The sequence below is a fragment of the Carica papaya genome, chromosome 7 (assembly GCF_054855325.1).
Source record: "Carica papaya isolate Zhongbai chromosome 7, ASM5485532v1, whole genome shotgun sequence".
Lineage (NCBI taxonomy): Eukaryota > Viridiplantae > Streptophyta > Magnoliopsida > Brassicales > Caricaceae > Carica > Carica papaya.
Genome location: NC_142315.1, coordinates 29194824 through 29222471, shown reverse-complemented (window position 1 = coordinate 29222471; position 27648 = coordinate 29194824). Strand labels below are relative to the sequence as shown.

The window sequence follows — 27648 nt, the reverse complement described above, 5'->3', positions numbered from 1 at the left end:
GAGTTAATATTTTTTATTAAAAAAAAATGTAAGAATATTTAATAAGTATTTTATTATTATATAATAAATAATATAGTAATAAATAACATGTATTAATGTTTTTTTAAAAAGAAAAATAGCGTGATGTTGAATTATAGTGGTAAAAATTTATAATTATGAGAGTATACGTAACCATTACGATTAAAATCTACTGCTGTAAATAATTATGAGTGAGTACAAAAAACATGAAACTGACCTATACGTATAGTTGTACATTGGGCGAATTTCAGCCTCTCAAAATTTTCACTTTTTACCCCACCGTGTAATAATATTTAATATATATATATATGTATAAAAGAATATGTATTTATTTATATTTTTTTATTACAAAGAAACGTACATCGGAGTTGGTGAACTAATTTTAATGCGATGACTTACGTCTTGTTTGGACGCGGGAGAAAATTGTACCGGATTGGAGTTGATCAATCCCCACGTAAACGGCGGTGAGTGCCGCCAAGTTCTGCGGTCAACGGATTTGGTTGGTCAAACTTTCTCGTCTTCATGAATTTTTAATTTTAATATCTCTGTGCTTTTTTCCTCACTCATTAATCATTGTTTTATGTACAATAAAAAAAAATATATATATATATATACATACACACACACTATAATATTATTATGTCAGTTGGGTAAATGAAATTTTTTAAAAAATTAATTAGGATTTTAATTTACTAAAAAAAAAATACGTATTTTTTGTAAATAAAAAGTTTAATTTAATTAAATTTAAATATTTGTTCGTCTTAAAAAAAATATATAATTTTATTTAATTTAATTTAATCACTGTAATTTTATAAAAATATTAATAATTTAAATAATTTATTTTTAAGTCGCTAAGAGAGTTCCGTGTTGGATTTAGACTGATTAATCAGAGAGTTAATACGTTTTATCTGTAAATCAAATAATTAATACTCACTAATCCAGCACCTGAAAAAAACTGAATACTACTCCCGAAAACGAACATACCAGTATCTACATCGACAAGCCATAGCTGCCAAGAAACCAAGCTCCGTTTTCACACACACATCAATAATATCTGGTATGTACACGAGCAACAAACCTTTACGATCTGAATCCAACCTCAAACGATACACGAAAAGCACAAAATCGAAAGGAGAAAGCGCGGAATCCGAGGATCAAGAGACAGCGACTCCGCCGCCGTTACCGTTCAACACGCAGAACCTGGAAGGCGTGGGCTGGAAATTCCTCCTCCGCCGGAGATCGCGGCTGGACGGCTTGATGATCTGGAGAAGAACCGCCTTCAGAGAAGCGGGTTTGCCGAAATCCCAGCGGGTCGAGAGACGGCGGAAGTGGGTACCGGGTCGGGCAGAGGAGGAGACGTGGAGGGCTCTGTGCATGCTGCAGCGGAAGGAGCCAGGGTGTGTGGTGGGAGAACACATGCACGTGCGGGATTTGGATTTGGAAGACGAGGGTTTGGACGCCATGGAAGTTGATTGGATGGTTGCTTGAATTGAAAACCGAGAATCTAATGTGTGATTCTCTCGTTTATCGGCCTGGCAAACTGGAAGACAGTTGGGAATTTGGGGCAGATTTATAGCTTAGTAAGTTTTATTCGAAATTACCTAAATACCCTTTTCCTTTTAATATAAAAAAAATTCATTAGTCTAATTATTTTATAAATATTTTTAATAAAAATTTATATATTTTATAATTTTTTATAAATAAATAATAATAATTATTACATTTATTACTAGTGACGAACTTCGTTAAATCCGAACCCAGATCAAGGCCCGAGCCCATCCCGAGCCCGGCCCGAGCAGGCCGATGTGTTCGACAACAGGTCTAATAATTTTCAAGAAACTATGGATGTAAATTCAAACATGGATGGATGAACATCTTCAATCCAAATACTATGATCAAATCGGATTTAGATGAGTACAGCAACTTATATACTATTATCCAAGCATATACTTATATTTATACACATATCATAACTCTCTCAATCTAACAATAAATCATCTAACCATCCATGTCTTTGAATATGCACAAGCAAACTAGCTAATCATCCAGTCAGGTCTGGAGTTTTTCTAAGGCATCTTGTCCTCGGGATCTACCGAAGATCTACCTGCGAATTGTTTGGTGTAAACTCGGTGTCTTCTCTCTCGTGCATAGATTACCCAAAATATTAACGAGAGCATCACAGCAGCCGATACCAAGACTAGACCAATATATATCCATTGAGAATAACGACGCAGACCAGGACAGTAGGTCTTACTAATGTCTGTGAAAGTATTTCGGACAAATGTACAGTCTTGCAGATCAACCAAGAAGGGACCGTAATGATACAATCCAAAACTCACATTTACTGCAGCTTCGAGTTTCCTGTAAACCATTGGCGTTACACGCCCCTGCGTTGTACAAACCCCCGATGCTGAAACTTCGCACACAAAGCCCTTCCACACCTGTTCGAAATACATATCAGTCAATCGATTATCAAATATTTCGAGGAATGACATTTATTGGGATGTCCCGTCCGCTATGTCCGTCTCAAACTAAATAAAAACTTAAAAGGATTTTTCATCATGTCTTTGATAAATACCTGAGTAGCATTGTTGAGGTCCACCTCACCAGGTTGACATTGTCGATCAGTGAGATTAGAATTAAATGGGTTGCAAAGAATCGGCATTAGGGGACCGGATTGATTGTAATTTACACGAATTGACTGGGCTGGAAAATTTCCGTTGACTGGAAAATTTCTGTTGGCAACAGTGCCAACGAAGGTGTCAATCAAATTCACGAGTTGGGAAGCAACATTCTTTGTCTGTTGCAAGGTTTCTTGGGCAGTTGCATTGTCCACACAAGGAAGAATGTCGTCTAAAGCCGTGTGGGCTGTCGGGTTCTGAACCCATTCATCCATTGCAACGCATGTATCTGCAACCACACTACCAAATTGCAGGAAAAAAATAACTCCTTCAGACAACAAGCTTCTCAATGAACACACCAATAGCTTGTAGAAAGGTTTCAGTTGAGCAAAAAATCATCTCAATTTTGACCAATGAAGCATCCCACTTTCTACGATTGCAGAAACCTTATAAACTCCGGACAAATCAGACTAAAACCTTTAGAAGTAACCAAAAGTTTTAAATGATTCCTTTTTAAAAAATTAAGTTCCTTTTTCAAAAACAAGAAATATCAACTCTCCGGTTATAGGATCATTAGATTCAGAGCAAGATTTTCTGCATCTAAAAATACAGTATTAAAGAAACGGAAACGAGTTTTACACATATGAGAAACCTGATGGGTACTAAATTTCTTGCCATAGAAGATAAACCCATTAAAAGTCTAAAATAGCCAAAACTTTATATGCACGAGAAGATAGTTGCTGCCAGCAAGAAATTTCATCCACACCTGCTTAAAGCCATTTGTTTACCGCAGACAAGCTTCTTTTTATTTGTTTTTGCTAGACGCAATGGAAAAAATGTACTGAAAAGTTCGTTTTTGCTGCTGGTGCATTGTCATATGGCAAAGAACTGAAATAGAAACTCAATCGAAAGACTATTTTTTTAAAAAAAATAAAAGTGAGAAAGATGTAAATCGAAAGATGATACACAGACCATATCTGAATTATCTGGTTGAGCTATTAAGTAACTGATGTAAAAGGAGATAATATAACATCTATGGTACCAACACTTAATGTTTGGCAAATTAGAAGTTTGGATTTGCATATTAATTGCACTTCGTAAAGATTGATTAAGAACATCAAGATAACTGAAGAGCAAAAGTAACTTACTTGTGGACAAGAAGAAACACACCACACAGAATAAATGTGCCAGCAACAAGAATCCACCCGAGGACCACCAGGCTGCAGTGATTAGTTTATTAGATATTTGGTTTAAGAAAAGACAAACAAGAATTTTTTTTCACTATCAAAATATCTACCAAATATAATAAGAGCCAATAGTCTGAAGTTAGACATCTTACAAATATACAAGGCATTGCAATCCGAAAATGGAGAGCACTGCAGACAACCATGACGAGAGCAGTGAGATCTCAAATGCTAGAGCAATAAATTTTAGAATTCTCTTTTTATTTGAAAAGTTCCATAAACGTACCAAAACCAAGAAAAGCAAGAAAGAGCATTATGGCAGCAAGAACAATTAGGGACACTCTCCTGCACCGTACAGACAAGATAAGTCAGCAAAAGAAAGCATAGCAAATATAAGAGTTCCGTAAGAACTTTTACTTACATGCCGTCCAGACCCTCTTGAATATTTTGCGAATTCTCCATAGTTTTGTTTGAAAGGGTTGTAGCAGAAGAGTTAATTTTGTTTTGGATATCATCAATATGACTCTGAATATCTGGTTGTAAAACAATTGAATCTACCTCGATCTCCTGAGCCGCAGCAAGATAATCTGACACATTCCTGAGGTTTTCGGCTGTAAGATTTGCCTGCTTCACAACGTAATCCAATGTATCTGTGGTGCTGCCGTGAAACTTTCCTTGACCAGTGTATAAAACTGCACAGCCAACACTGAAAACATAAAAAGTAAAACGTTAGCAGAGTGAAAACATACTTGTTGGGGAAAAACATAAATGAAAAAGTTATAAGCAAGGGATAAAGAAGAGAGGTACATTGCAGCAACCGTGAATAATATGAGGAAAATGAGAGCCAATGCATATGCTACTCGAGAATAGCCATAAGGCGGTCGCGGGCAACAGCAGTAACAAAGACATATAAGACACAAGCTTAGTCCGAAAACCACGAACCAAACTCCAGCTATAACGAAAAAGGGAGCGGCAGTGAAAGCCACAGACTGCATCACATAAAGGCAATAACTCTATTAATCACAAAGGCCAACTTGACCAATTAAATAATAAAGAGACTAGCAAACAAAGATTTGATACTTAAAAAAGGAACGAAAAGCAAGGCAAATTGCAAGAATTAATTTTTAAACTACTTACAAGAAGGCTATTAATTAAAGGAATAAAATGGTTGAATCTACTTTGAGGCATTCACAGCTTGTCCATCAATGAAAACTACCATTTAGAGATTAGAGACTTTTTATGCATAAGCACCAAATTAATATGACATCAAATAAAAGGTTTGCAGAAACCCTAGTCCTAAACTGAGAAATACAGCCAGTAAAAAAACGATTCACAATGTGGAAATGTGCTAAACCAGTCTCTAGAAATTTACAGCTAATAAATAAATCTAAGGAAAACCCAGATAAGAGAAACATTATTAAACAGAAGAAACCTCAATCCATCTAAAACTAATACTACCCAAATGTCAAAATCTCAAAGCAAAAGATCCAAGTAAAAAGAAAGAGGTGGAGGTGAAAAGAATCTCACAGCCCAGTAGTGATCATTGCTGATATTCCAGCCACCAGTGTATCTCTTAAAATTATCAAGAGGGTCTTTCCTCTTGGTTCTTTGGTCAGCCAAAATCAGAGATGAGTTGTCTCCACTTTCCTCCGCAAGAGACCTCTTTGACATCTTCCATGGCAGCACTTCACCAAACTCTCTCTCCTCCCCTATCAATCAAAAAAAAAAAAAAAAAACCCACAACATAAAAAAAAAAAAAAAAACAACCCCAAAAAAAAAAAAGAAAAATACCTGAAATGTCTGAAGCTAAATAGGTTCCAGAGGTTAGAACCGCCGAAAATAAGAGAGAAACCAAGAAGATTATGAGAAAAAACCAAGACCCTGATCTGCATAGCATAATGCTCTTTAAGCTTTTTTTTTTTCTAATAATTTTGTTCTTTCTTCCTGAATCCTGGGCGATAAAAGAGAAAAAGAGGGGAGGCGAGGAGTGTAAAATTGGCAGAGAGAGATATACAGGGAACGAGCTTTACGGTGAAAAAAATGAAAAGCGCAGTGAGACGTATTTAACCCGTCTGCCATTTTGCGCGTTTCATGAGGACGAAGATGCCCCTTAAGGCTTTGTTTGGCTTCTCCGCGTGCGGGATTTTCTTTTGTTTTTAATAATTTCATTTACTTCAACTGGAAAGTTATATTAATGTAAGATAATCAATGTGTTTATATATATCTATATCTATATATATATATTCAGTTTTTATAATTCGCAAAAAAAAAAAAAATATATATATATATATATATATATACGATAATCAATGTGTATACTTATCATAAATCTAAATTCATTAATACCCTTCACAAATTTTAGGAAAAAATATATTTAATTTTAGAATAAAGTATATTTTAAAATCACATAAGATTTTGGGCCGAGATACTATTTCTTTATATAACACGTGGCATCCTAATACGACATCGTTTTACTTTTACGAACATACACTTAATTTAAATTTATTTATTATATTATATAGAAATTATATTATTTTTTAAAAAAAAATTTAAATTAAACCCATTATTATCATATTTTAAAAAATTACTGAAATTAAATTTAAGAGAAAAAAAATATCAGAAATTCAAAAATTAAAAAGATAACGTGTCTGCCATTATTTATATATATATTTATTTAATATTTTATATTAATTTTATATCACCCGCGTACCTGTCAATTCCTGAGATTTCTCCACGTGTCCCCGCCACTTCACATGATGTTTTTATATTTTTATATTTTTATATTCAATTATTTTTAACTTTTATTAGATTTAATGGAATTATGACGTGTCTTAATTTGACTCATTGCGTGTCCGTTAATTTTTTTTAATAAAAATATTATTTTAAAATTTTATTAAATCACAACGACTATTTTAATTAATAAAAATAATATAAAATTTTTTATATTATTTAATTTATTTGTTTGACGTGTCACTATTCCGTATAATTTCAACAGCCGTGGACCCCACGCTGAGGGAGGGTAAAAATGTAATTTCAATTAGTTCGTTCGTTTTTTAAGAGGTCGTGTGAATTCATCAGCAGTTGTAAGTTTTTTCTTAAACAAAAAATAAATAAATAAATATTTTTTTATACTTTTGAAAAATAAACATTACTAATTATTATAAATTTTAATATAAATAATCAAATTATAATAAAAAAATATTAATTTTCAAATTAATATAATTTTTTTTTAAATAAATAATATATACACTTACTAAACTACTTATTAATTTTCACTATCAATATTTTAATTTTCGAGAGATTGCACGTTAAAAAATACAACATGTCTTTTGCGAAACGAGTTCCTTGGCGAATATCGGCTCGCTCCTGCATCCATCTACGGAGATTTTGCACATCATTCGTGAAAATCTCATTGGGGTCTCTTGACATCGATCGTGTTTTTTTTAAGCTCTCTACTTTTATGTTGCTTTGTTTTTCTTCTTTCGTGATCTAAATATATGCTGATTAAACTCGAGTTTATTATTTTGTTCTTACGAAAATAATAATTTATATTAACAAGTTTGGTATAATAATGATGTTTTTTTTTAAAAAAAATTATTGTTCTTACTTTTAGACCAAACGAATTAATGGATTAGACCCATCTAGCATAATTGATTTTTTTTTCACCTACATTTAAATTCATCACATATTTATATATATATATATATGTATGTATGTATGTGTATTTAACCTAATAATTATTACATAAACTTTATATATATTATCTTGTAATAACGAGATAGATAAGTACATTTTTTTCCACCCCCAAAAAATGATTTTTATAAATAAAGTTATATATGGACATTATGTGGTATATCTAAGTGTTTATGGGTTGGGTTAGCATGCATTACGGACCATTAAATTAATACAATTAGTAAGTTCCTAAGCCCATATAGAGATATACAATAATTTATAAGCGTACATAAATTTATTAAAAAAATTCAAAACTTTATATTATAAATGTACACAACGTGACATATTAGTAAAAGATATATTTAAGAGATATATAATTAAATTTTTTTAAAAAAATAATTATTTATGTATTTTATTCGATATAAATATTTATTATTATTTTTAATTTAACCCCAACTTGTTAATTAATTAAGCAGGGTAGGTTTTGACTGGTCAAATACTTTTTACTCTTCTTCTCTAATTCCAAGGCAATACGGTGTCGTTTTGTCCGTGATGGTCAAAGTCAAAGACAACCCTCTACTCTACTTTAGTTAACGCCATTATCGTGACCATCGCAGTGACAAAAGTTATGGGGTTTCGTAAATTCATAGTGACAAAATAATATAATTTTCTCCCACTAAAAATATATATTATAATATAAATATGTACGAACACACACACACACACACACACACACAACTTGCTATTAAATATATACATATATATATACACACGCACGTATATATATGTAGTTAAGGGTTAATATATAAGCTTATATATAAATGTAGTACATTGTGTTTGCATGTGTGAACATGCATTCCTCCTTCATGCATTTGCTTTTCATACACATACACATTATATATGGACTGTACGGAATATATATATATATATATTTACACACACGAGATCTGCAAATTAAATGTAGTTCTTCACAAAATATAATTCGTCCATCAAAAGGTCTAAAATTAAGCATCTACTATATATATATATATATGCTATGCACCTGTCTCTTTGATAAGATGAATGTTGGTTATGTAACTTTGCTTGTGCAAATTTAATATAAATATGTGTGTATATATATATATATATATATGTGTGTGTGTTTTTGTATGTGCATATATATGTATATATATATATATATAAAATATGAAACTTCCCATAACTTGGAAGTAGGAATCACGTGGTGCCATGGGGACAAAATCCCTCCTTACAACACGACCAATCATAGTGATTAATTATATTTTAATTAATTAATTAATTAACTTAATTAACTTAATCACACTAGTTGGTAAAATTAATTAATATTAAAAATATTATAAATTTAATTAGAACAAATTTATGATAAAATTAGAAAAATTAAATCTCTCTTTTTTTTTTTTTTTCTTAATTATTATAAATTTCTAACACAAAGGAGATCGATGAGGAATCCCTTTTCGTCTACTGATCAAGCTCGTAGCCATGTCTTCATCCGAGACTTTACTGGCGGATCTTGCACACAGATATAAACCGCTTCTCTTCTTTCGAACGATGTTACGATCGGCGCATGTCATCGGACTTACGCAATTCTCCGAGCCAGACGAGGTGCCGGAGCTCGCGGGTTCGTCACTGTCGACAATCGTCGAGTGAGGAGTCTCGTAGTTCATCTCATCGTCTCCCATGTCTTGGGGAATCAAGAAGTCTGGACTGAGCGTTAACGTGTTGCAGACTCGTAAATATGGAGTCAGGTCCTTATAGTGTTTCAGAACAAAGTCTACCTGTAAAATATAAAAGAGCAAGTGAGATTTTATTTACATAAATAAATATATATATATATATTTCTGAGAACTCAAAATTTATAGAGAAAAAAGATTACTTCAATTTATTATTTATGCATGATAATGAATGTATATAAAATATAATACGAAATTATTATATTCAACTACTAAAATTCACTTAATCACTATTAATTGTTAAAAATATAAATAATAGGGTTAAATTTATTTATTAAATTTCAAAATTTGAAAGTACTAATTGATAATTTTTTATTTAATTATTATTATTATATATATATATGATGCATTTTAGATATATATAATCAGTAATTTATTTTAATTAGAAAATTTTATTAAATATTTATATCGTCCTTAAAGGAAATTAATTAATAAATATATACATATATATATATATATATATGTAGATGTAAATAATGAAGTGTTTTCAAAAAATTATGGGAATTTCGTTAACTATTCTTCGTGACCACGAATTCATGCACCCGAAATTAAGAGTTTTCAAGAAGGGAATTACAGATATATATATATATATATGATGAAAGAATGAGCTATACATGTACATGTATAAACACACACACACCCACATATATATATATATATATATATGTATTGTATACGTACCTTGCATCCAAGAGAACAGTGGATAAAAGGTTCTTGAAGACTTCTATCACAGGAAGTGCAGTAGTTTCCCGCTCCTTTAAATTGCCTGTTTTGAGGTCTTTTCTTGATGAACACCACCTTCGCACTATTTATTGTATAAGCCTATATATATATATATATATAATCAAATTTAATCAATTACCAACTAATTAATTCACTTCACCCTGATTTTATATCCATGTGTAGATACATACACACACATGTATATGAACATACACAAACATCATATGCAGTTTAGATACACATGTATAATCAAACTTAATCAATTACCCACTAATTAATTCAGTATTTTACGTGCATATATACATTTATTATAGATATATATATATACATATATACTCGCACAAACAAACATCAGATACAGTTTATATGCATGTCTATATATACCTGAACACTGGAGCAGTCGATGAGCTTCTGGAGATCTTCGAGTCGAACAACATCATGGTAGACGTAGCGGCGGACCTGAAGAAGTCTATGGAAGCGGTGGGATGGAATACAGTGAGGGCAAATGCTTATACAGCAATCCAAACAGCATACATTCTTTTCGTTCTTCTTTGAAGTTTCATGGTAGGAGCAGCCCGCGAAGAATCTCTCCCCGTACAGAGCATCCAACCATGCCGGCCTCTCAATTCCCTGCATATCATTTTATTTATACAGAAACGCAGAATTCAATCACAGACACGAACACAATAATGTATGTATGCGCGTGCGGGAGAAGTAAAAAAGGAGAAGAAGAAGCTGACCATGATGAGCATAAAGGAGGATATGGAGGTTGGTTTCTAGGGTTAGCTGGAGGTTGTTGTTGATGATGATGATGATGATGATGATGATGATGATGATGAAGAGAAAAGGGAAAGAGAAGGGGAGAAGAGAAGAGTATTTATGGAGGACGGATGAGAAGAGAGGCAAAATATACTTATAATTTTCCTTGGAGGTATAACTTTTCAATATACGCACACAAGTAGCCTATGGTATGCTTGATTAATTTCTTAATTAAATTAATTAATTAACTAATTAAATTAATTAATTAACTAATTAACTTTGAAAAGCAGTAAGTAAAAATAAAATGAGAAAGAGGAGAACGTGGGAGCTGTTTCTGTGTCTCCCATTCTCTTTTAAACAATTCAATCTCATCTTCTTGGCTTAAGAGCTCTAAATATTTTTCCCAAACTTAAACCTTGAACCAGCTGCATGCCTCTTTGCCTTCTCTTATATTATCTATATATACATATACATACACACACACACACATATATATATATATATATACACACACACATTGAAACTAACTAAAGAGATATATATTTGAGTTTTATGTGAGATACGAAACCCTAGATCATTTGGACCATTATATATATATATATATGTACTATATCTTTTAAAAAATTATATTATATTACATCCATAATTTCCATATATATCATCCTCTGTAATTAAACAAATTTTACTCATAATTAAAATAAAATTTTTGATCGAAACTCAGTATATTTCTATAATTACATAACACTTACATATTAATAATAATCGTAATTCTTGATTCACTAGTATAAATGAGTACCGATTTTTTGTTTTTTTTTTAATATAAGAACTCGTAATTCATAAATTACGAGACGGGTACGAATAAAAATTTATAAATTTAAAATGAATATGCATTTAAACTATGTATAAATTTATAATTTTATTAACAAATACGATATAAAAATTGACGTAAATCTTCTCGTTCGTACTCATTTCTATATACGAGATATATAATGCTAATTATAATACAATTTTTCGGATCCTTCATAGTATGAAATGGAAGTACGTTATATAAACATGAAATTATTTGAACAATTAAAATTTCATTTTTAAGTTAGTCGGCAAATTAGTTCAAAAGACACTACGAAAAAGCAGTTGCTTTTACTGTCAAAACCCACTTCTTCTTCTTTTTTTTTCCCCTTAGCAAAAATTATGTACGATATATATATAGGCAAAGCACTGCTTTCTGATCTGCACGTCTCTTAATCTTTTACTAATTATATAAACTCCAATTATATTACTCTAATATAACTTCAAAGTGAAGTAATTACGGCACAGGGCAAAGAGTAAAAGCATGAAGACAATAGCAATACATACTTTTACCAAAAGCTCAGTAGTTAACTATATATATATATACATATAGAGAGAGAGAGAGAGAGAGTTATTTTTTGTGGGGATGATGGAAATTTCTATCACAACCCAAAATCTCACTGGTTGATTATATATATATATATATTATAACCATTTTTTGTGGGATGATGTTAAACTTTCTATCAAATTATGATGGATAATTTAGAATTTTTTGAAATTTTTGTTGATTATATATATATATATATATGAACCAAAATTGATATCTCCGATCCACTGGACATTCATCGTTTCCAAGAACTAAAAAAATTAGTATATCAAATTAAGAGAGATTTAAATTATGATGGAGGGTGGTGACAGCAGTAGGTAGTCACTGGTCTCAACACTAATTAAATTATATGATATCAAAATTAATAAAGATAAAAAAAAAAAACAAGTTTAATTGTGAATTCCCAGAAGTTACCCCAGTAAGAAAATTATGGCTGTAGCTTAAGAGTTCTATGAACAACAAACTAGGCATTCCATCTATGTATATACATATATACATATATATATATATGTTGTTAATGAGGGAAAATTTTGAGAATACTTTAACCTAAAATTAAACTCTCAAAAACCCATATAGTTAAAACTCTTGTTTTTACTCTGTGCGTGTGTGTATATGCACACACACACGCACACGTATATGTGAAAAGGTGATAAGGGCATAAAATTACTCTCAAAACCCATATAGGTAAAACTCTTGTTTTTACTCTGTGCGTGTGTATATATATATATATATATACACACACACACGCACACACACATATATGTGAAAAGGTCATAAGGGTATAAAATTACCCTCAAAACCCATATAGGTAACAGTATATACACACATACACACACATATGTGAAAAGGTGATAAGAGTATAAAATTACTCTCAAAACCCATATAGGTAAGACTGTTATTTTCACTCTGTGTCTGTACACACACACACACACACACATATATATGTGAAAAGATGATAAGGGTATAAAATTACTCTCAAAACCCATATAGATAAGACTGTTATTTTCACTGTGTGTGTGTGTCTGTGTATATACACACACACATATATGTGAAAAGGTGATAAGGGTATAAAATTACTCTCAAAACCCATATAGGAAATACTGTTATTTTCACTCTGTATGTGTCTGTATACACACACACACACACACATATATGTAAAAATGTGATAAAGGTATAAAATTACTCTCAAAACCCACATATTTAAAATTGTTATTTTCACTGTGTGTGTCTGTATATACACACACACGCATATGTGAAAAAGGTGATAAGAGTATAAAATTACTCTCAAAACCCATATAGATAAGACTTATTTTCACTGTGTATGTATCTGTATATACAGACACACACACACATATATATATATGTGAAAAGGTGATAAGGGTATAAAAATTGGAAGTGATATAAGCACGGTTACATAAAAATGACGATGATAATGGTGGCCAACAAGACATGGTACTAGGAAATCCGGTTTTTGAGGAATTAAACATGGCAACATTTAATCAACAAACCGCTCCACTAAATGAGAAGCCAACAGCGTTTATGTTGTTAATAATTAACTAAATAATTATGTCTGGATTATTTGGTTGACAGACAAATGCAACTCACTTAAGCACTAGTTAATTAATGCCCTAATTTTAATTAATTAGTGGGTTTTACTAATTTTTAGGACACACCCTTTTGCTTCCTTGTGTCTTTAGCCCCTAATCAAGAGCTAATTTTTCTCGGGTTTAGCTAATTGACCTTTGTACACCATTTTTTCATACCCTTCTTCTCCAAAATTCAAATTTGGATGACAGGAAAGATGGTTCGTGTTCGGTTGAATCCAACTGATGGATACTTTCCTTGGAAAAAAGGTGGCTTCTCTTTTATGTTTATATAACATATATATCTTCACTGAATTTTGCCTTCTAATTTCTGCCCTAACCAAACTGTTGTGTACTCTAGTTTATATGCCACTCAATTGTACCTCCCAAATATTTTTGGTAGAAATTTAAACAAAGAATACTGCTTACTAGAAAATCTGCCCTTGAGATCAAGCAGAAAGCCAGGTCAAACTTGTTTCTCACTTCTTCTTAAAGTCAGAATTATTGCCTAATTCCACTTTCTAGAAAATGTTTCTAATACATGTCCGTATGGGGTTTCAGAAACCTGCCTCTAGCCGTATCTAGAATTGGTGTTCGAACCACATTTACCATATATGTATGTAGATATAGATATATATATATATATACACACACCATACAGGAGACTTCCTTGCAGAAAATCAAAAGAAAAAAGAAAAAGGGGAAAAAAAATGAAGCTTGGTATCCTCGCATACAATCAACTAAATCAATTCAGGAAAAAGACACCCGCTAGTCAGTTATTAAAATTCTGAAACGGAGATAAGCTTTCGGTTGTTAAACAGTTGCTCGATCATTAAAGCCAATCAATTCAGACTGGTACGACGCACGTGCGCGCACTAATATATACCCCCTAATGAAGTTTACTGTGCAAGATGTGTGTGTATGGGTATACGGGTGTATAGGGTGCAGTAATCAGAGAACTCAAGAAGCAAGTATTTATGGCCAAATAAGAAACAAATTGGACGGGGTCAGAGGCCAACCCCACGTGCCATGAAAAGCAGAACGGTATTATTCAAAGCACCAACCTCACGTGCAAGGGATCCAATGCCCTTCGGCATTTCAAAAATTAAATCCCAATATATCTAAAGCTAAGAGTGTTTTGAACTGACAAAATATTCCTCCTTCTCTCGTTCAAAAACTATATATATATATATATATATATATATACATTTTGTTTGTTGGTCAAAGGTCAAAGATCCAGAGAAGTAACAAAGATGATGGGGGGTTTTTTTTTTTTTACGGGGAAGAGAGATTTAGAGGAACAAACAGGAAGGTGGGTCAGCGTGCGAGCCGCACGAGGGGATCCCTCTGCCCCCTTTTGCCCCTTTGTGTATGACTCAGGCCCACTTCGGTCTGTTGGAGAGGGCTTTGTTTATTTGCCTGTGCCTTACTTCCACATGTGCCATTATATTTTACGTGCCCTTGTTTTTAAGGGCCAGACCACGTGCGCTGCCTTTTTCTAGATACTACGACTGCCCACGTGAGACCATCTCATGATTCTAGTGTCCCAACGCTCTAGCTGAGTATGCTTGGTTCCCCCCTTCCCATGTAATGATCGCTACCATCATCATAACATCATAATTACAATCAGCTGAATGATTGTGTGCGGTAGGGATAGGATCAGGAGGATCGACTATTGTTTTATTCTAATTGGTTCTTGACCTGACGCCTATTGGGTCTGATCTAATGTTCGTAAGCAATAAACATGGACACGGCGGGTCCTGTCACAACACAAGGTTTTTAACATTCTTAAGTTCGGATGACAGGCACATGTGACCTAGAAATATTGAAGTTATATTCAATATCATAAGGCTCGGTTATATAACAGGGATATAATAGTAGAAAAATAGAATCAATCAAATACATCTACGCTAGACTCACCTCACCGGTAAGTACTTGCTATTGTAGACAACAATTTGCAAGTGAATGAATTTGACATCTTTTGAACGAGGCTATCAACATCTTATGTTGGAATCTCGTCAAACGTATATAAACATAATATTAAAAAAAAACAAAAACAAAATAAATCCAGCGATACAAGGATAGTTGCATACGAGCCAGTAGATGTTGCTATACTCGCCGTTAACGAAGTTGTAAAAGATAATTTACAATAATCATTTCTATATCGTATAGTAAATACCATGCCTTTGCTATAATTAGTCCTTAAGAATGCTATTATCACCTTTTTAGATCTCATCTAACGCAATTTCTATGTAAACAAATTGGCATACAACAAATCAAGGTAGAATATGGTATGATAGAGCCAGCTATGGAGAAGATGGTAGTTCAAATTAATCAAACCTAATCTCAAGGCTTCTGAGCAGAAAACATGATGAAAGACTGCTGAACTTTCTTCGTGAAGTTTACAAGACCACATGAGGTGCACAAATCCTCAATCTCTTCCTCCGTCAAATTGTTATAGGTTCGCATCGCCCTCTGCCACATAAGTGAACAGGATGAAATCCAATTTTATAGCATCAGACAGTTTCCAATTAAAAGCATAATTCATATTTCCATATATTTGAAATAAGTAACAAAATTTAAATGGATACCAAAACGACCCCATTTACAGCACAAAAATGCTTTTTTTATGGATCTACCCATCTACAAACTAGTACTGATGTTTGATTGCTTAAGAACTTGACAACTAGAAATGTGGTCATAGATCAATCTATGGTCTTCAAAAGTGCACACACTATACACTAAATAAAAGAGTTGAATGAAGATGACCAGACTATCACAATCTATGTGTAATCACAGTAAACAAAGAAATCTTCGAGATTGTAAACAGGTTAGAACAGCCAAAACCAGGCTTCAGTTAGAACTTTTGCAACTATAACATTATGATGCTGGTGGCAACAGCTGAATAATTCTTTCTGATACACGGGAGATGAATATGAACCCCCACCAAAGCCAGTAGGATTCCCAAATATATTGATATTTACGATTCAACTGACATGAAATAGGCAAGTGAACTAAAAATTGGCAGTAATTGGAGCATTCAAGAAAGACGACAATATCCCATGTCCATAATGTCAGAACCAAATAGACATGGATTTTCACTGTCCACCTACTAATGGAGCACACTAATTTTATCAAAATAGCTGAGATTCTGACAGATTCGTGATAAAATGGGAACATCATAAAACAGATAAATCAATCCACCAGACATGGTCACTGAATTCATAAACCTTCTCTTTAAGTTGGATGATGAAATTGAAACGCCATATTGGTATCTTTCAAGAAAAGAAAAAAGGAAAAAAAAACCCTGATATTTCGCTGGATGGTCGAGCAAATGTTTGTAACATGCATACTTTGTCAGCAGCCCAAGCAAACGGAACTGGGCTGCTTCCTATTTTCAGGGACTAGTTGATGAGAGTGAGAGCACTATTACCTGTAAGAAGGGTCTTATCAGCTGTGGAGTAGAAGAACTGTATCTAAGAAATGTTGTTCCAACAAAAACTCCACCACTTTGTAAAATACGACTGATTTCAGCAACCTGGCAAACATCCATCAGATAATGTGAGAAGTTGAATTAAGAGCTAGTAGAACATGGTTGAGGAAATGAGCATTCATATACAAAAGAGCAAGCTGCAAGCCACAGATTGAAGGACAAATACTTGACCTTTAACTGGGGATGTAACCCAAATTTTCTTATTGATCATCCACTAATCTCTCAAAAGAAAAGGCATGAAATAAATTGTGCACCAACTAAGAACTAATGGCTCTCCCAACAACTGCATGTCCCAAAAGAGAGTTGGTTTTTTTGTCTGTGAATCCAGAATTGGAGGAATTTACACATAATGGTAATGCAGTTTCCCCTGATTCTCACCTACTCAACATAGCCAAGGTGATTCCTTAGAATAACAATAGAAAAGCTTTCTGTAGAGCTTCTATAATATCACTATCTCTAATCTTTGACATTCTGTCTAGTGGAAACAAAATCTCCTAGCCATTGCCAATGATATTGTCCTTTACTATAACTCTACATTTTGTATGAAACTATTCTATTCCTATTCAATATCTAGTTCTTCGTTATTTGATATGTAAGTTACTTCATTCACAAAACATATAAGTTAATTAACGACAAAGAAAATGACTGCAAAAATGAAGATGGAGCTTGAAATTCTTAAAATATTGCTTTTAGTACTTTATACAAAACTCTTTTTGCTATGCTTGATTATTTCACAAACACACACCTCTTAGGTACTTTCATTAATAAACACATGAATTTAGGAAATCAAATACAACTTAAAATTATGAAGCAAAGTTTATGAACGGAAGATTGGGTTTAGGCAATGTCCCTGTGGACCAGTTGCACTTCAATTTTCAACTCTGCAAACCAAACTGCTAAAAGAACTCACAGAAGATCTGTAATATCCGGTCCTAGACACACCAATTTCCATTTATTAAGTTAAGGGATTATTTTACAAAAAATAGAAATGTTATGGTTTCTTAGATGTTCTATATATAAAGATAAGTCCTCAAATTAATTTAGAACTCAATATTATAGAATTTAAATATGATGACCAACTTAAAAAGAAAGAGGAAAATAAAAGATTATTTTTCTAGCAGCAATTTTTGACTGTTTCTCAAATTTTCTGGCTACATAACTTGAATGTGAATTTTGTCTGTTAAATTCTAGCTCTATATATTTAACCTAAACCTATAGGTATCTAGATATCGTTTCTCAATTTAGTTTGTGCTGGGAGAATTGAACCCTTGGTTGTGTTATGCAAATATGAAATTTTGAACTTCAGTTTTTATCTAATTTTAGAATATTAAAATAGATAACTTGTGTTAATAATATGGTTCAAAATTGGTAGAGATGTATACTTAATTTATATATTATATATTATTATTCACTGAGTTATAAGTTCACCTTATTTTCATTTTCTTACAAATTTTGAAGAATAAATTACATATTGCGGATTTGAGAAGTGTGAGTAGCTAAAGAATTTAAATTAAATATTTTAAACCTATTAAATTTATTTTGATTTAGATTTGTAGATCTTATTGATTCAAGGAGTTTAATTCTCTGATTTTTGAGATATAATTGCATTTTAAAAGGATTTACTATTTAATAGTTGACGCATTTTTCTTTGCTTGGTTTTAGGTTTTTGTTAGTTCTTGCATGTTCATCAATTTTTTCATAAATGGGTTGCAATATAATGTGCCCAACTTTGGCTTTGGGCATTACAAGATCATTGATATAATGATACAATACTTACAGCATTAGAAGGTGATGGCCAGCAATGTAAAGCCGCACCAGCATGAACAGCATCAACAGATGCAGACGAGAATGGAAGCCTAGAAACATCTGCTCTAACTAGAGCAAGATTGCTGCAACATTCTTGTATGAAAAGTGAATCAGTTTTCTTTTTTTGTCTTAGACAGAAAATGCAACTACAGATAAAACAAGAAATAAATGTCTAGCACATTTCACCATTGAAATATACAAGAGGCAGCCAAACTTACGCATCCAAAAGAGTATCATCCTGTTTGATAAAATCATAACATTGACGAAGCATGTTTTCTGAGAAATCAAGAGCAATAACTCCAGAATATGTCCTGGATTGCGCAAATTTTCGAGAAAACAAACCACTTCCACAGCTAACATCCACCAGAAGGCCCCCTTGTACTGGTTTGAAGTATTCCTGAGCCATTTTGAACTGCATTCAATATAAAACATGTCAATCATACAACAAATATCAGCACAATTGACATATTAATTCACAACTTGTCAACTGAATCAGCTTGTTATCAGCTTTAAAACATTGTGCAGAATAGGCCCTCTTAATGCCCTCCGATCTCTTATATATCATAACAAAGTATCCTATGGGAATTAATTATAGTAGAATTACCTTCTTTAAAATTTCACCAATATGATTGGGCTAAATATTAATGAGACTCTCATCTATAAAGAATCATTAACAAAGCATGTCAATCATACAACAAATATCAGCACAATTGACATATTAATTCACAACTTGTCAACTGAATGAGCTTGTTATCAGCTTTAAAACATTGTGCAGGATAGGCCCTCTTAATGCCCTCCGATCTCTTATATATCATAACAAAGTATCCTATGGGAATTAATCATAGTAGAATTACCTTCGTTAAAATTTCACCAATATGATTGGGCTAAATATTAATGAGAAACTCATCTATAAAGAATCATTAACAAAGCATGTCAATCATACAACAAATATCAGCAGAATTGACATATTAATTCACAACTTGTCAACTGAATCAGCTTGTTATCAGCTTAAAACATTGTGCAGGATAGGCCCTCTTAATGCCCTCCGATCTCTTATATATCATAACAAAGTATCCTATGGGAATTAATCATAGTAGAATTACCTTCGTTAAAATTTCACCTTTATCATTGGGCTAAATATTAATGAGACTCTCATCTATAAAGAATCATTAACAAAGCTGAATAAGACATACCTCTTCATCAGGACCTGGGAAGCCACTTAGAATAAAATTTTGACGCCAACCCCTTTCATACAGAAAAGATACAAGTGGACTCCTAAAAGAAGGTGAAAGCAAAAAAGTTGAGGCAACAGCATTTCCTAAATCAAGCATATCAAAAGCATGATTTCTAGCTTAATCCATCACATGTCAAATCCAATATTCGGAAAGCAAAAAAAAGACTATCCAAATTCATTTATAATCTTTCCAGCTAGCGGAGAAAATGAAGACTATATTGAGAGGAAAGTATTAACTAAGTGCATGTACATGCAGCTGTTTGCTACTTTCACAGATAAAAGTTCACACTTCACAGTTGGTATCCAGTAGTCGTGCAACTTATACTTCAAGAAACAAAAACCAATAACAATAAATCCTGAAATGCATGAACATACGGTCACAATCAACAAACTATTTTATACCTGAACAACTCTGTCATAGTTGGTTTTACTTCATTGTAGTTCTGCAGTCCAGCAGTAACAGTGAGATCCAAATAGACATCTTTGCTGGAATATGTCTTGTTGCATTTTTCACACTTGAATCCAGATCTGTAAATGGCTTGCCTGCAGATTTTACAATTGCTAAATGAAACCACAACTAGATAGAGAATTTCATTAAAAGAATAAAAAAACAAAAAGAAACATATATACCTGCATATATCATTATGTATTCCAACTTACAATTTAACGCCAGGAGGGCCCTTCCTTATCAATGGTCCATAACAAACTGGGCATGCAAACAAGTCAGCCTCCAAACGTTGATTCTGTTGAGAGCCTAAGTCCTGGAAATAGAAAAACATGTTATAGAGTCAAATGATTAACAGTATAATCAAATGCATTCCTTTAAAAGGAAGATGATGTCACTGTTAATTACTAGATTAAGCAATGAACAAGTGTTTTCTGGAAACCAAAAGTTAATCTAAATTCAAGCAAAAAAGCAAATGGACCTTGATATAACATTGTTACCAAACTTGCCAATAGCTAAGACATACTGTGTTGAAAGAAGTTAGGTTTAAGTTGGAGTCAAACATAAACCAGCATAGGTTTTTCTCTTTATTGCATGTTTGACCAATTCTAATGTCAATTTCTATCACATCCTTTTACTTTATTACTGTAATATCCTTTATATGGAGAGTAAGATCATATTTTCCCTAATTGAATCAGTTCCAACAATTCCTTGAAAATAAATTTCTAAATCTTACCTTCGAAATAACAATTAGAAATCTTAAGCTATAAGTAAGAGCAAAAATTGATTCAAATATGAAAGTTATGGTATGCTCATGTGTATTGAGAGTATAATGACAATTTCCAAACATACAAACACCTCCCGAAGATCAGTTAGTCGACAGGTCCCAACTATTAGAAAATCCTAAGATTGACATTTTCTTTTTCTATCGCAAAATAAAACAGTCTCCCTTGCACAGTTTTATTGATTTTATCATCAACCAAACTGACCGCCACTTCACCAGAAAATGAGAAGCAGCAGTCAGTTCTATTTTCAATAACGACGCAGCAAAGTAGAACGCCGAAAATTTGTCTGTTTACCTTTATTTTCCCCGCAACCAATCATCATCATCATTTAACAACTTCTAAAACACAAACTGCAGTACCTTTGAAGTGTATAAACATAAACCGCTAATTCCTAATCTGCGAAGGTCGAAGAAGAAAAATAAAAAGAGACTAATCAGATAGACGTACTGATTCCAGAGCAACAGCTGAACTGGCACGAATAGCGGAGCGGGACCTGAGTGGAGAAAACCGGAGGCGAGGACGAAATAAGGAATTGTCAGAAAGGCATGGGGAGTTTGGGAATAAAGATGTGGGGAGAAAGAGAGGAGAAGAGAAAGCTATCGCCATTACAGACCGGTACAAACCCTCTCTCGGTCTCAGTATTTTTTTTGCCGCTGCTTCTTCTCCGCTCTCGTCTGGTTTCCCTCCAGATGTGATGACGAGTCCTTATAAACTGCCCTTTTGGTGGAAATAACGCAAAATTCAATTTACTGCGAAAATGGGCGATTGCCTTTGCCAACTCGGGCAGACCACATTTTATTATTATAATAATAATTTATTATTAAAACATTTAGGATAAGTTTAAAAATATTTAAATTTATAAATAATATAACATTCGATAATAAATACACAAATAATAATAATAAATTATTAAAATAATAAAATACGATGCATTTAATTTTTAATTACATAAATTTTTATATGAGATTAATTTTTTTACTACTATAATACAATTTACACGTTTTTTTTTTCATTGAATTAAGTATAAAATTACAAAATAATTTCATTTTATTTATATTTTTAAAAAATACTTAATTTTTTTATTAATGAATTATTATATATATATATATTATGAATTGTGACGAAAATAGTCAACGAGAGGGAGACGGTTCCTCAATGCATTACGTGTAGAGTTGTTGTGCATTAGTCTTGCGTGTGCTGGTAATTTGGTTGGGCGATTTATGCGTGAGTTTGAACGATGGATATGAATGTCAACACAAGCCTACGAGGCTTGCGTCTCCGCAATTAGGCGTTTTCCTCCGCTAACACGTACCTTGTTTTAGGGCAATATCCCGAGCAACAAGTAGGGTTGGGCGACTCGGTTCTGTCAAGCCCTCGGCCTCTTCTCTCCTGTTCTTTCTCTTTTTGCCACTTTGAACACTAATCATTTCGTTAAGAGTCTGTTTGAATAATAATTCAGTGTAGATGATATAATTTTTTTACGATTTTTTTTTTTTATTGTTTACGTTTTTAAACACATAGTACAATTTTTTTACTGGTTAAATTATGATTCTCAATATTATGGTTTTATTTTTATTTTTTCAAACTACCGATTCGTTATTCTTATAATGGTTCGATTATTACTCTTGCTTTCACTTCGATTTACAATTTTTTAATTATTTTTTTTCAATCACATTCTCTCTCTCTCTCTCTCTCTCTTCGTGGACATTTTTCTTCATGCAAACATTTCTATATATGTAATAATTTAATTATATATGTATATATTGAATTAGATATATTTATGTATCTATATATTTATTATTTTAATTATTTATTTATTATTATATATAATAAAATATTAGTAAAATAATATAATTTGTTCAAATATATAATCATATCATACTGTCATTCTAAATAAAAATAATTGTCACTACTAAATATTAATAGACCATCATTCAAATATAATTAAATTTAAATATTAATTAATTTTGCACGTATCAAATCATTCCAAATATTAATGAACTATTATATAAATAATCTAATTCAGTCATAAGACTTTAAAAAAAATACAAGATGGTAAAATAGAAAAATCACATGCATATAGGCCAATGGGTTACCTCTTATGGGCCGACTTAGCTTTGCTCTTTGTTCGTCGTTGTTCCTATTCAAGGCTCGAGCCCATATTTTGAACATGACTTGGTTTCTCTCGAAAAAAAATTTTGTATTAATATGAATATAAATATATTTATATTAATATAATAAAATAATTACGTTGTATTCAGATTAAATAATTTATAAATTTGCAACAGTACCCCAAAAAAAATTAAAAAAAAAATTCAAAATTTAGCTTTTCAATTGGACGGGTTGAGTTCAATGCAACTTTTTTACAATAGACGCGATGTACCATATAGAAACCCGGAAACGGATATGTGCATTTGGAAACACAAGGCCACAGAAGCGAAAAACAGATAGAAGAAACTGAAAACATTTGGAGAAGAAAGCTTATGGCTACTTCCATTAAGCCTCTGCTTCCTCTATCTTCGTTACCGAAACAAACAATCGAATCCTCTTCATCTCCGTGCACGATTCCCTGCAAACCTGTCCCCGATTCAAAGTGTTCTTCTCACGCGAGGCATCAACGAGCACAGGTTTCAGTTTCCGTTGCTTTCAATCCTTCTGGGAATTTCGACCTCTCTCTTTTCGACGATGACGACGGTAACTCCTCTGTTTCATCCGATTCATTCTCTTCTTATTATTTATTTCATAAACATCAGAACATGTGGCGGTTGTCTGATAATTGTGAAGAAAGGCGTATAATCCAATGAGTGGTTTGAAATCAAGGTTCGGATTATTTTTAGGGATTTGATAATGGATGTGAGATGAACTTACAGATTCACCAAAAGTTTCGCCTCCAATGCCGCCGAGAGAAGGTCGATTCGAGGTGTTTCTGGACAAGGAGGCAATTCGCCGGCTGGATTTAACTCCATTCCACACAGCTACTGGGATCACCTCGCCTTCATCTGGTAAGTACTCAAGTACTCTGCGATTATTGTTATGTAATTAAGCAAAAGGGCGCCGGTTCCTCAAAAAACCTAATTAATTAATAATATAGTGGAGCCAAAGGAGTTTCTGGAACGAACAATTGGATTCACGATAACTTATAGGAGAGAAGACGAGCATGACCAAAGAGAACTATCCGAATTGCCTGATATAAGGCTGTGGTTTGTGAGACTTGATGCGGTATATCCATGGCTGCCTGTGTTGCTGGATTGGCGGGCAGGAGAGCTTGCTCGATATGCGGCCATGTTAGTGCCGCACCAGATGAGCATGAGAATGGGGGTAGTGTTTAATCCAGAGGCACTGGAGTTGTTTATAATGAAGAAGGTTTTTGTAGTCTACTGTTGGTTGAAGAAGCATGAGATTCCAAAGAAGGCGGCTAGGTTAAAGGCGAGTGACATGGCTAGGATGCTTGGTTTTGGAATTGCAGATGAAATGTTTGATCTCATTGATCAACATGATACCTTCACTTGATTAATTCCAACCTTCGCAAGTCATTACATATTAAATTAATATTTAACATCCATAAGTTACTCGATCATATATTTTTTATTGGGCAATTTAAACTAGCCTCTGAAACTGTGATCAAGATTTCAGTATTGCTATATACTACACACACACACATATATATATATATATACACACATAATTTTGTATGCAAAATGGGGGGAAGCAAATGGAGGCCAAGTTAGTTAGGATTGATTGGGGTTTTGGCGGGTTATTGTCAGGTACTGGGAATTGCGACCACAAACGTTGTTGTTGGGAGGCTCGACACAACTCAGTGAGTCTAGCTCAATTCTGCCCCAATGGGCCGAACATATTGGACCTAAGACCAACCTGACTGCTCACCTATAGAACTAGGGCATACGACCCAAATTATATGTTTTCGGCCCAGTTTGGCCCTTTTTAACACCTCTACGTTTGTGTGTGTGTGTGTATATACATATTATATATATTCACTAACAGTATTACCTTGGAGTTTATGTCTTAACCATTATATTATCATATTATTTTTGCGTATGATCACTATATATAATTGAGCAAATTCCCAGTTGATCGATCATTCATAATTGGTGCTGGCCCCAAAAGAATATATATATATATACACACACATTCACACACAGAGGAGTAGATGAAGGTGTAGGAAGAAGGGGGCGCTGTTCACATGCATGCATAGTTCTCTGTGAGGTGGAGTAATCATGAACTGTTGCCTCTGGTCTCTCATTCTGACGGCAACCTCTACCTTGTACACCTCTCATATTGTCCACTATCATATTATATATAAATACATGAGTTCATATGTATGGGGCCAGCTGGGAGTAGGGCGGTCACGCCCATTTGTAGCAGTAACAGAACAGAGATATACATGTGTGTGTGTGTATATATATACTATAAGAGTATGGAACATATGTAATTTGTGTATGAGGTAGGCATGGAGACGCATGTATGTATTACACCTAAGGAGAATTAACAAGAATTTTGACTTACTGTTTTTGTGTATGTGTGTGTATCTATATATACATGTATGTATATATAGGGGAATATAATTATAATATGGTTAAGAAGATATGGGTTAATAATTAATGTTCCATGGATTTGAGGCAACCGTAGTTGAATTTGTGTCGAAGACAATTGTCAAAAGACGCCTGCGCCTGCTGATACACTTTCTTTCCTTTGGAATGGCGAAGGTGATGGGTTCCTACTCCCATTTCACAACCCTATTTTGTGTATGTATTGTGTACTAATGATGATCGGTTTATAATATTTGATTAAGTAGATTTACGATTTACTTCATTAATTTATTGATCGGACTAAACTGATCAAGTTAAATTAAGTTTCAACGAGTGTATTATATTTTTAAACAAAAAGGGATTATATTAATTAAGTTAAATCAAATTTTAGCGAGTCACAAAAATATTATTTGCCTGCTTACATTCCTTTGATTGGGACTACCATGGCAGGATTTTTTAAGGGGAGTAGATATTTGATTAAATACTTTGCATTATTGTTATCATATAAACTAATGATCCACTTGGATATCACAATTAATCCAATAGGAAATCAACATTTCACATCGAAATGCACATATATACATATAAGTATGTGTGTGTGTGTGTCTATATGTATATATATATATATGTATATGCCTGTATCGATTAGGGCCCAGGTAAAATAATTCTGTCTCGATGATTCATACCCACCAACCAAATGATTATGCATTTTGCATCTGCCTGATCAATCATGCAGTGATAATGTTTCTTTTAAAAGAACAATCATTCTTCTTTGTATTTTATTAATTGATTTATTGGCTTATCGTTAGTTATCATATTATTTTTCCTACATCCATATCATTTTATTATAAAGAAAATATTTGTATAAGCATGATTCGGGTAGAGAAAAAATTGCTCATTAAATTTAATTACATATAGTATTTAGATTATTGTATAAAAAATATAAGAAAGCTATCTATACAAGTGTGTGTGTGTGTGTGTATTATGCTTATATGAGTATGTAGATATAGCTAACTGGCTATATCTACATAGTTTAAAAGCAATGCCCATTGATATATAAGATAATAAATGAAGTGGGTCAACCCACTGATCGAAAAAAAAAAAAACTATACATCAGACAGAATTTAGGAGAAGTTTGAAACTGGTCTTGCTAATTAATTAATTAAATTTAATGTGTTCTTCAACTAATCAACTAAGAAAACCACATTAATTTTAACTTTAAAATTTAAATCGGCAGTCCACCTCTAATACTTACACTAATATATTATATATACGTATAGGTCTATCCTTCTCATAATTTTATTATTTATAATAAATATATAGATTTATAAACTATAGTTTTTTAAAATTAAAAAAGAAAAGAAAAAGGCAGCAGTTGAAATTAAATAAATGCCTGTGTAATTTAAACCGAGACAAGGTGTCACAAAACATGTTTCCAGATGGAAAAAAGAGTGAGAGGGGAATTAATTTAATCAGATTTCTTCAACAAACCAGCTCTCAAAACGTAATGTTGTGTTCCCTTGTCGGCCGATTTTTCTCCATTAATGCTCTTTGGATTTATTATGAAATTCTATTAACCATATAAAATTTATTATATAATATTAATGTGTATATATATATATATTCTCTTAATTATT

At 32.7% G+C, this 27648-nt stretch overlaps 4 protein-coding genes and 1 long non-coding RNA gene across 5 annotated transcripts; 1 reads left to right on the top strand and 4 right to left on the bottom strand.

Moving 5' to 3' along the window:
- Positions 1-327: 327 nt before the first annotated feature.
- LOC148253145 (uncharacterized) lies at positions 328-1174 on the bottom strand. The gene is made up of 2 exons (XR_015813333.1): positions 1003-1174; positions 328-499 (listed from the first exon to the last, which is right to left on the bottom strand). It is a non-coding gene; the product is annotated as an uncharacterized LOC148253145 (long non-coding RNA).
- Positions 1175-1886: 712 nt separating this feature from the next.
- LOC110815709 (plasma membrane fusion protein) lies at positions 1887-5891 on the bottom strand. Its single transcript, XM_088207656.1, has 9 exons — positions 5615-5891; positions 5351-5532; positions 4631-4812; positions 4245-4529; positions 4110-4168; positions 3979-4015; positions 3788-3859; positions 2597-2939; positions 1887-2459 (listed from the first exon to the last, which is right to left on the bottom strand). The coding sequence occupies exons 1-9, from the start codon at positions 5718-5720 to the stop codon at positions 2085-2087; spliced, it is 1641 nt and encodes a 546-aa protein (XP_088063782.1). The 5' UTR covers positions 5721-5891; the 3' UTR covers positions 1887-2084.
- A 2928-nt stretch (positions 5892-8819) lies between these two features.
- Positions 8820-10873, bottom strand: LOC110815726 (PLATZ transcription factor family protein). The gene is made up of 4 exons (XM_022043657.2): positions 10707-10873; positions 10351-10596; positions 9925-10065; positions 8820-9288 (listed from the first exon to the last, which is right to left on the bottom strand). Exons 1-4 carry the CDS (start codon positions 10716-10718, stop codon positions 8935-8937), a joined length of 753 nt encoding a protein of 250 aa, XP_021899349.1. The 5' UTR covers positions 10719-10873; the 3' UTR covers positions 8820-8934.
- Positions 10874-15786: 4913 nt separating this feature from the next.
- LOC110815710 (S-adenosyl-L-methionine-dependent methyltransferases superfamily protein) lies at positions 15787-22217 on the bottom strand. The gene is made up of 8 exons (XM_022043638.2): positions 21912-22217; positions 20895-20995; positions 20637-20777; positions 20194-20275; positions 19219-19412; positions 18972-19083; positions 17135-17239; positions 15787-16176 (listed from the first exon to the last, which is right to left on the bottom strand). The coding sequence occupies exons 1-8, from the start codon at positions 22068-22070 to the stop codon at positions 16048-16050; spliced, it is 1023 nt and encodes a 340-aa protein (XP_021899330.2). The 5' UTR covers positions 22071-22217; the 3' UTR covers positions 15787-16047.
- A 1665-nt stretch (positions 22218-23882) lies between these two features.
- CRR6 (chlororespiratory reduction 6) lies at positions 23883-25079 on the top strand. Its single transcript, XM_022043639.2, has 3 exons — positions 23883-24158; positions 24335-24466; positions 24556-25079. Exons 1-3 carry the CDS (start codon positions 23948-23950, stop codon positions 24972-24974), a joined length of 762 nt encoding a protein of 253 aa, XP_021899331.1. The 5' UTR covers positions 23883-23947; the 3' UTR covers positions 24975-25079.
- The last annotated feature ends 2569 nt before the right edge of the window (positions 25080-27648 follow it).

Coding starts and splice junctions, on each gene's coding strand:
- LOC110815709 (XM_088207656.1), bottom strand. CDS start 5,720: ATGCTATGCAGATCAGGGTCTTGGTTTTTTCTCATAATCTTCTTGGTT. Junction 4,813..5,350: donor GCAATGATCACTACTGGGCT/GTGAGATTCTTT, acceptor TATGTGATGCAG/TCTGTGGCTTTCACTGCCGC. Junction 4,016..4,109: donor TCTTGCTTTTCTTGGTTTTG/GTACGTTTATGG, acceptor GGTTGTCTGCAG/TGCTCTCCATTTTCGGATTG.
- LOC110815726 (XM_022043657.2), bottom strand. Junction 10,066..10,350: donor TCGACTGCTCCAGTGTTCAG/GTATATATAGAC, acceptor ATATATATATAG/GCTTATACAATAAATAGTGC. Junction 9,289..9,924: donor ACTGTTCTCTTGGATGCAAG/GTACGTATACAA, acceptor TATATTTTACAG/GTAGACTTTGTTCTGAAACA.
- LOC110815710 (XM_022043638.2), bottom strand. CDS start 22,070: ATGGCGATAGCTTTCTCTTCTCCTCTCTTTCTCCCCACATCTTTATTC. Junction 20,996..21,911: donor CAGCTGTTGCTCTGGAATCA/GTACGTCTATCT, acceptor TTCTATTTCCAG/GACTTAGGCTCTCAACAGAA. Junction 20,276..20,636: donor ACTATGACAGAGTTGTTCAG/GTATAAAATAGT, acceptor ACCTTCTTTTAG/GAGTCCACTTGTATCTTTTC.
- CRR6 (XM_022043639.2), top strand. CDS start 23,948: ATGGCTACTTCCATTAAGCCTCTGCTTCCTCTATCTTCGTTACCGAAA. Junction 24,159..24,334: donor TCTTTTCGACGATGACGACG/GTAACTCCTCTG, acceptor ATGAACTTACAG/ATTCACCAAAAGTTTCGCCT. Junction 24,467..24,555: donor GATCACCTCGCCTTCATCTG/GTAAGTACTCAA, acceptor TTAATAATATAG/TGGAGCCAAAGGAGTTTCTG.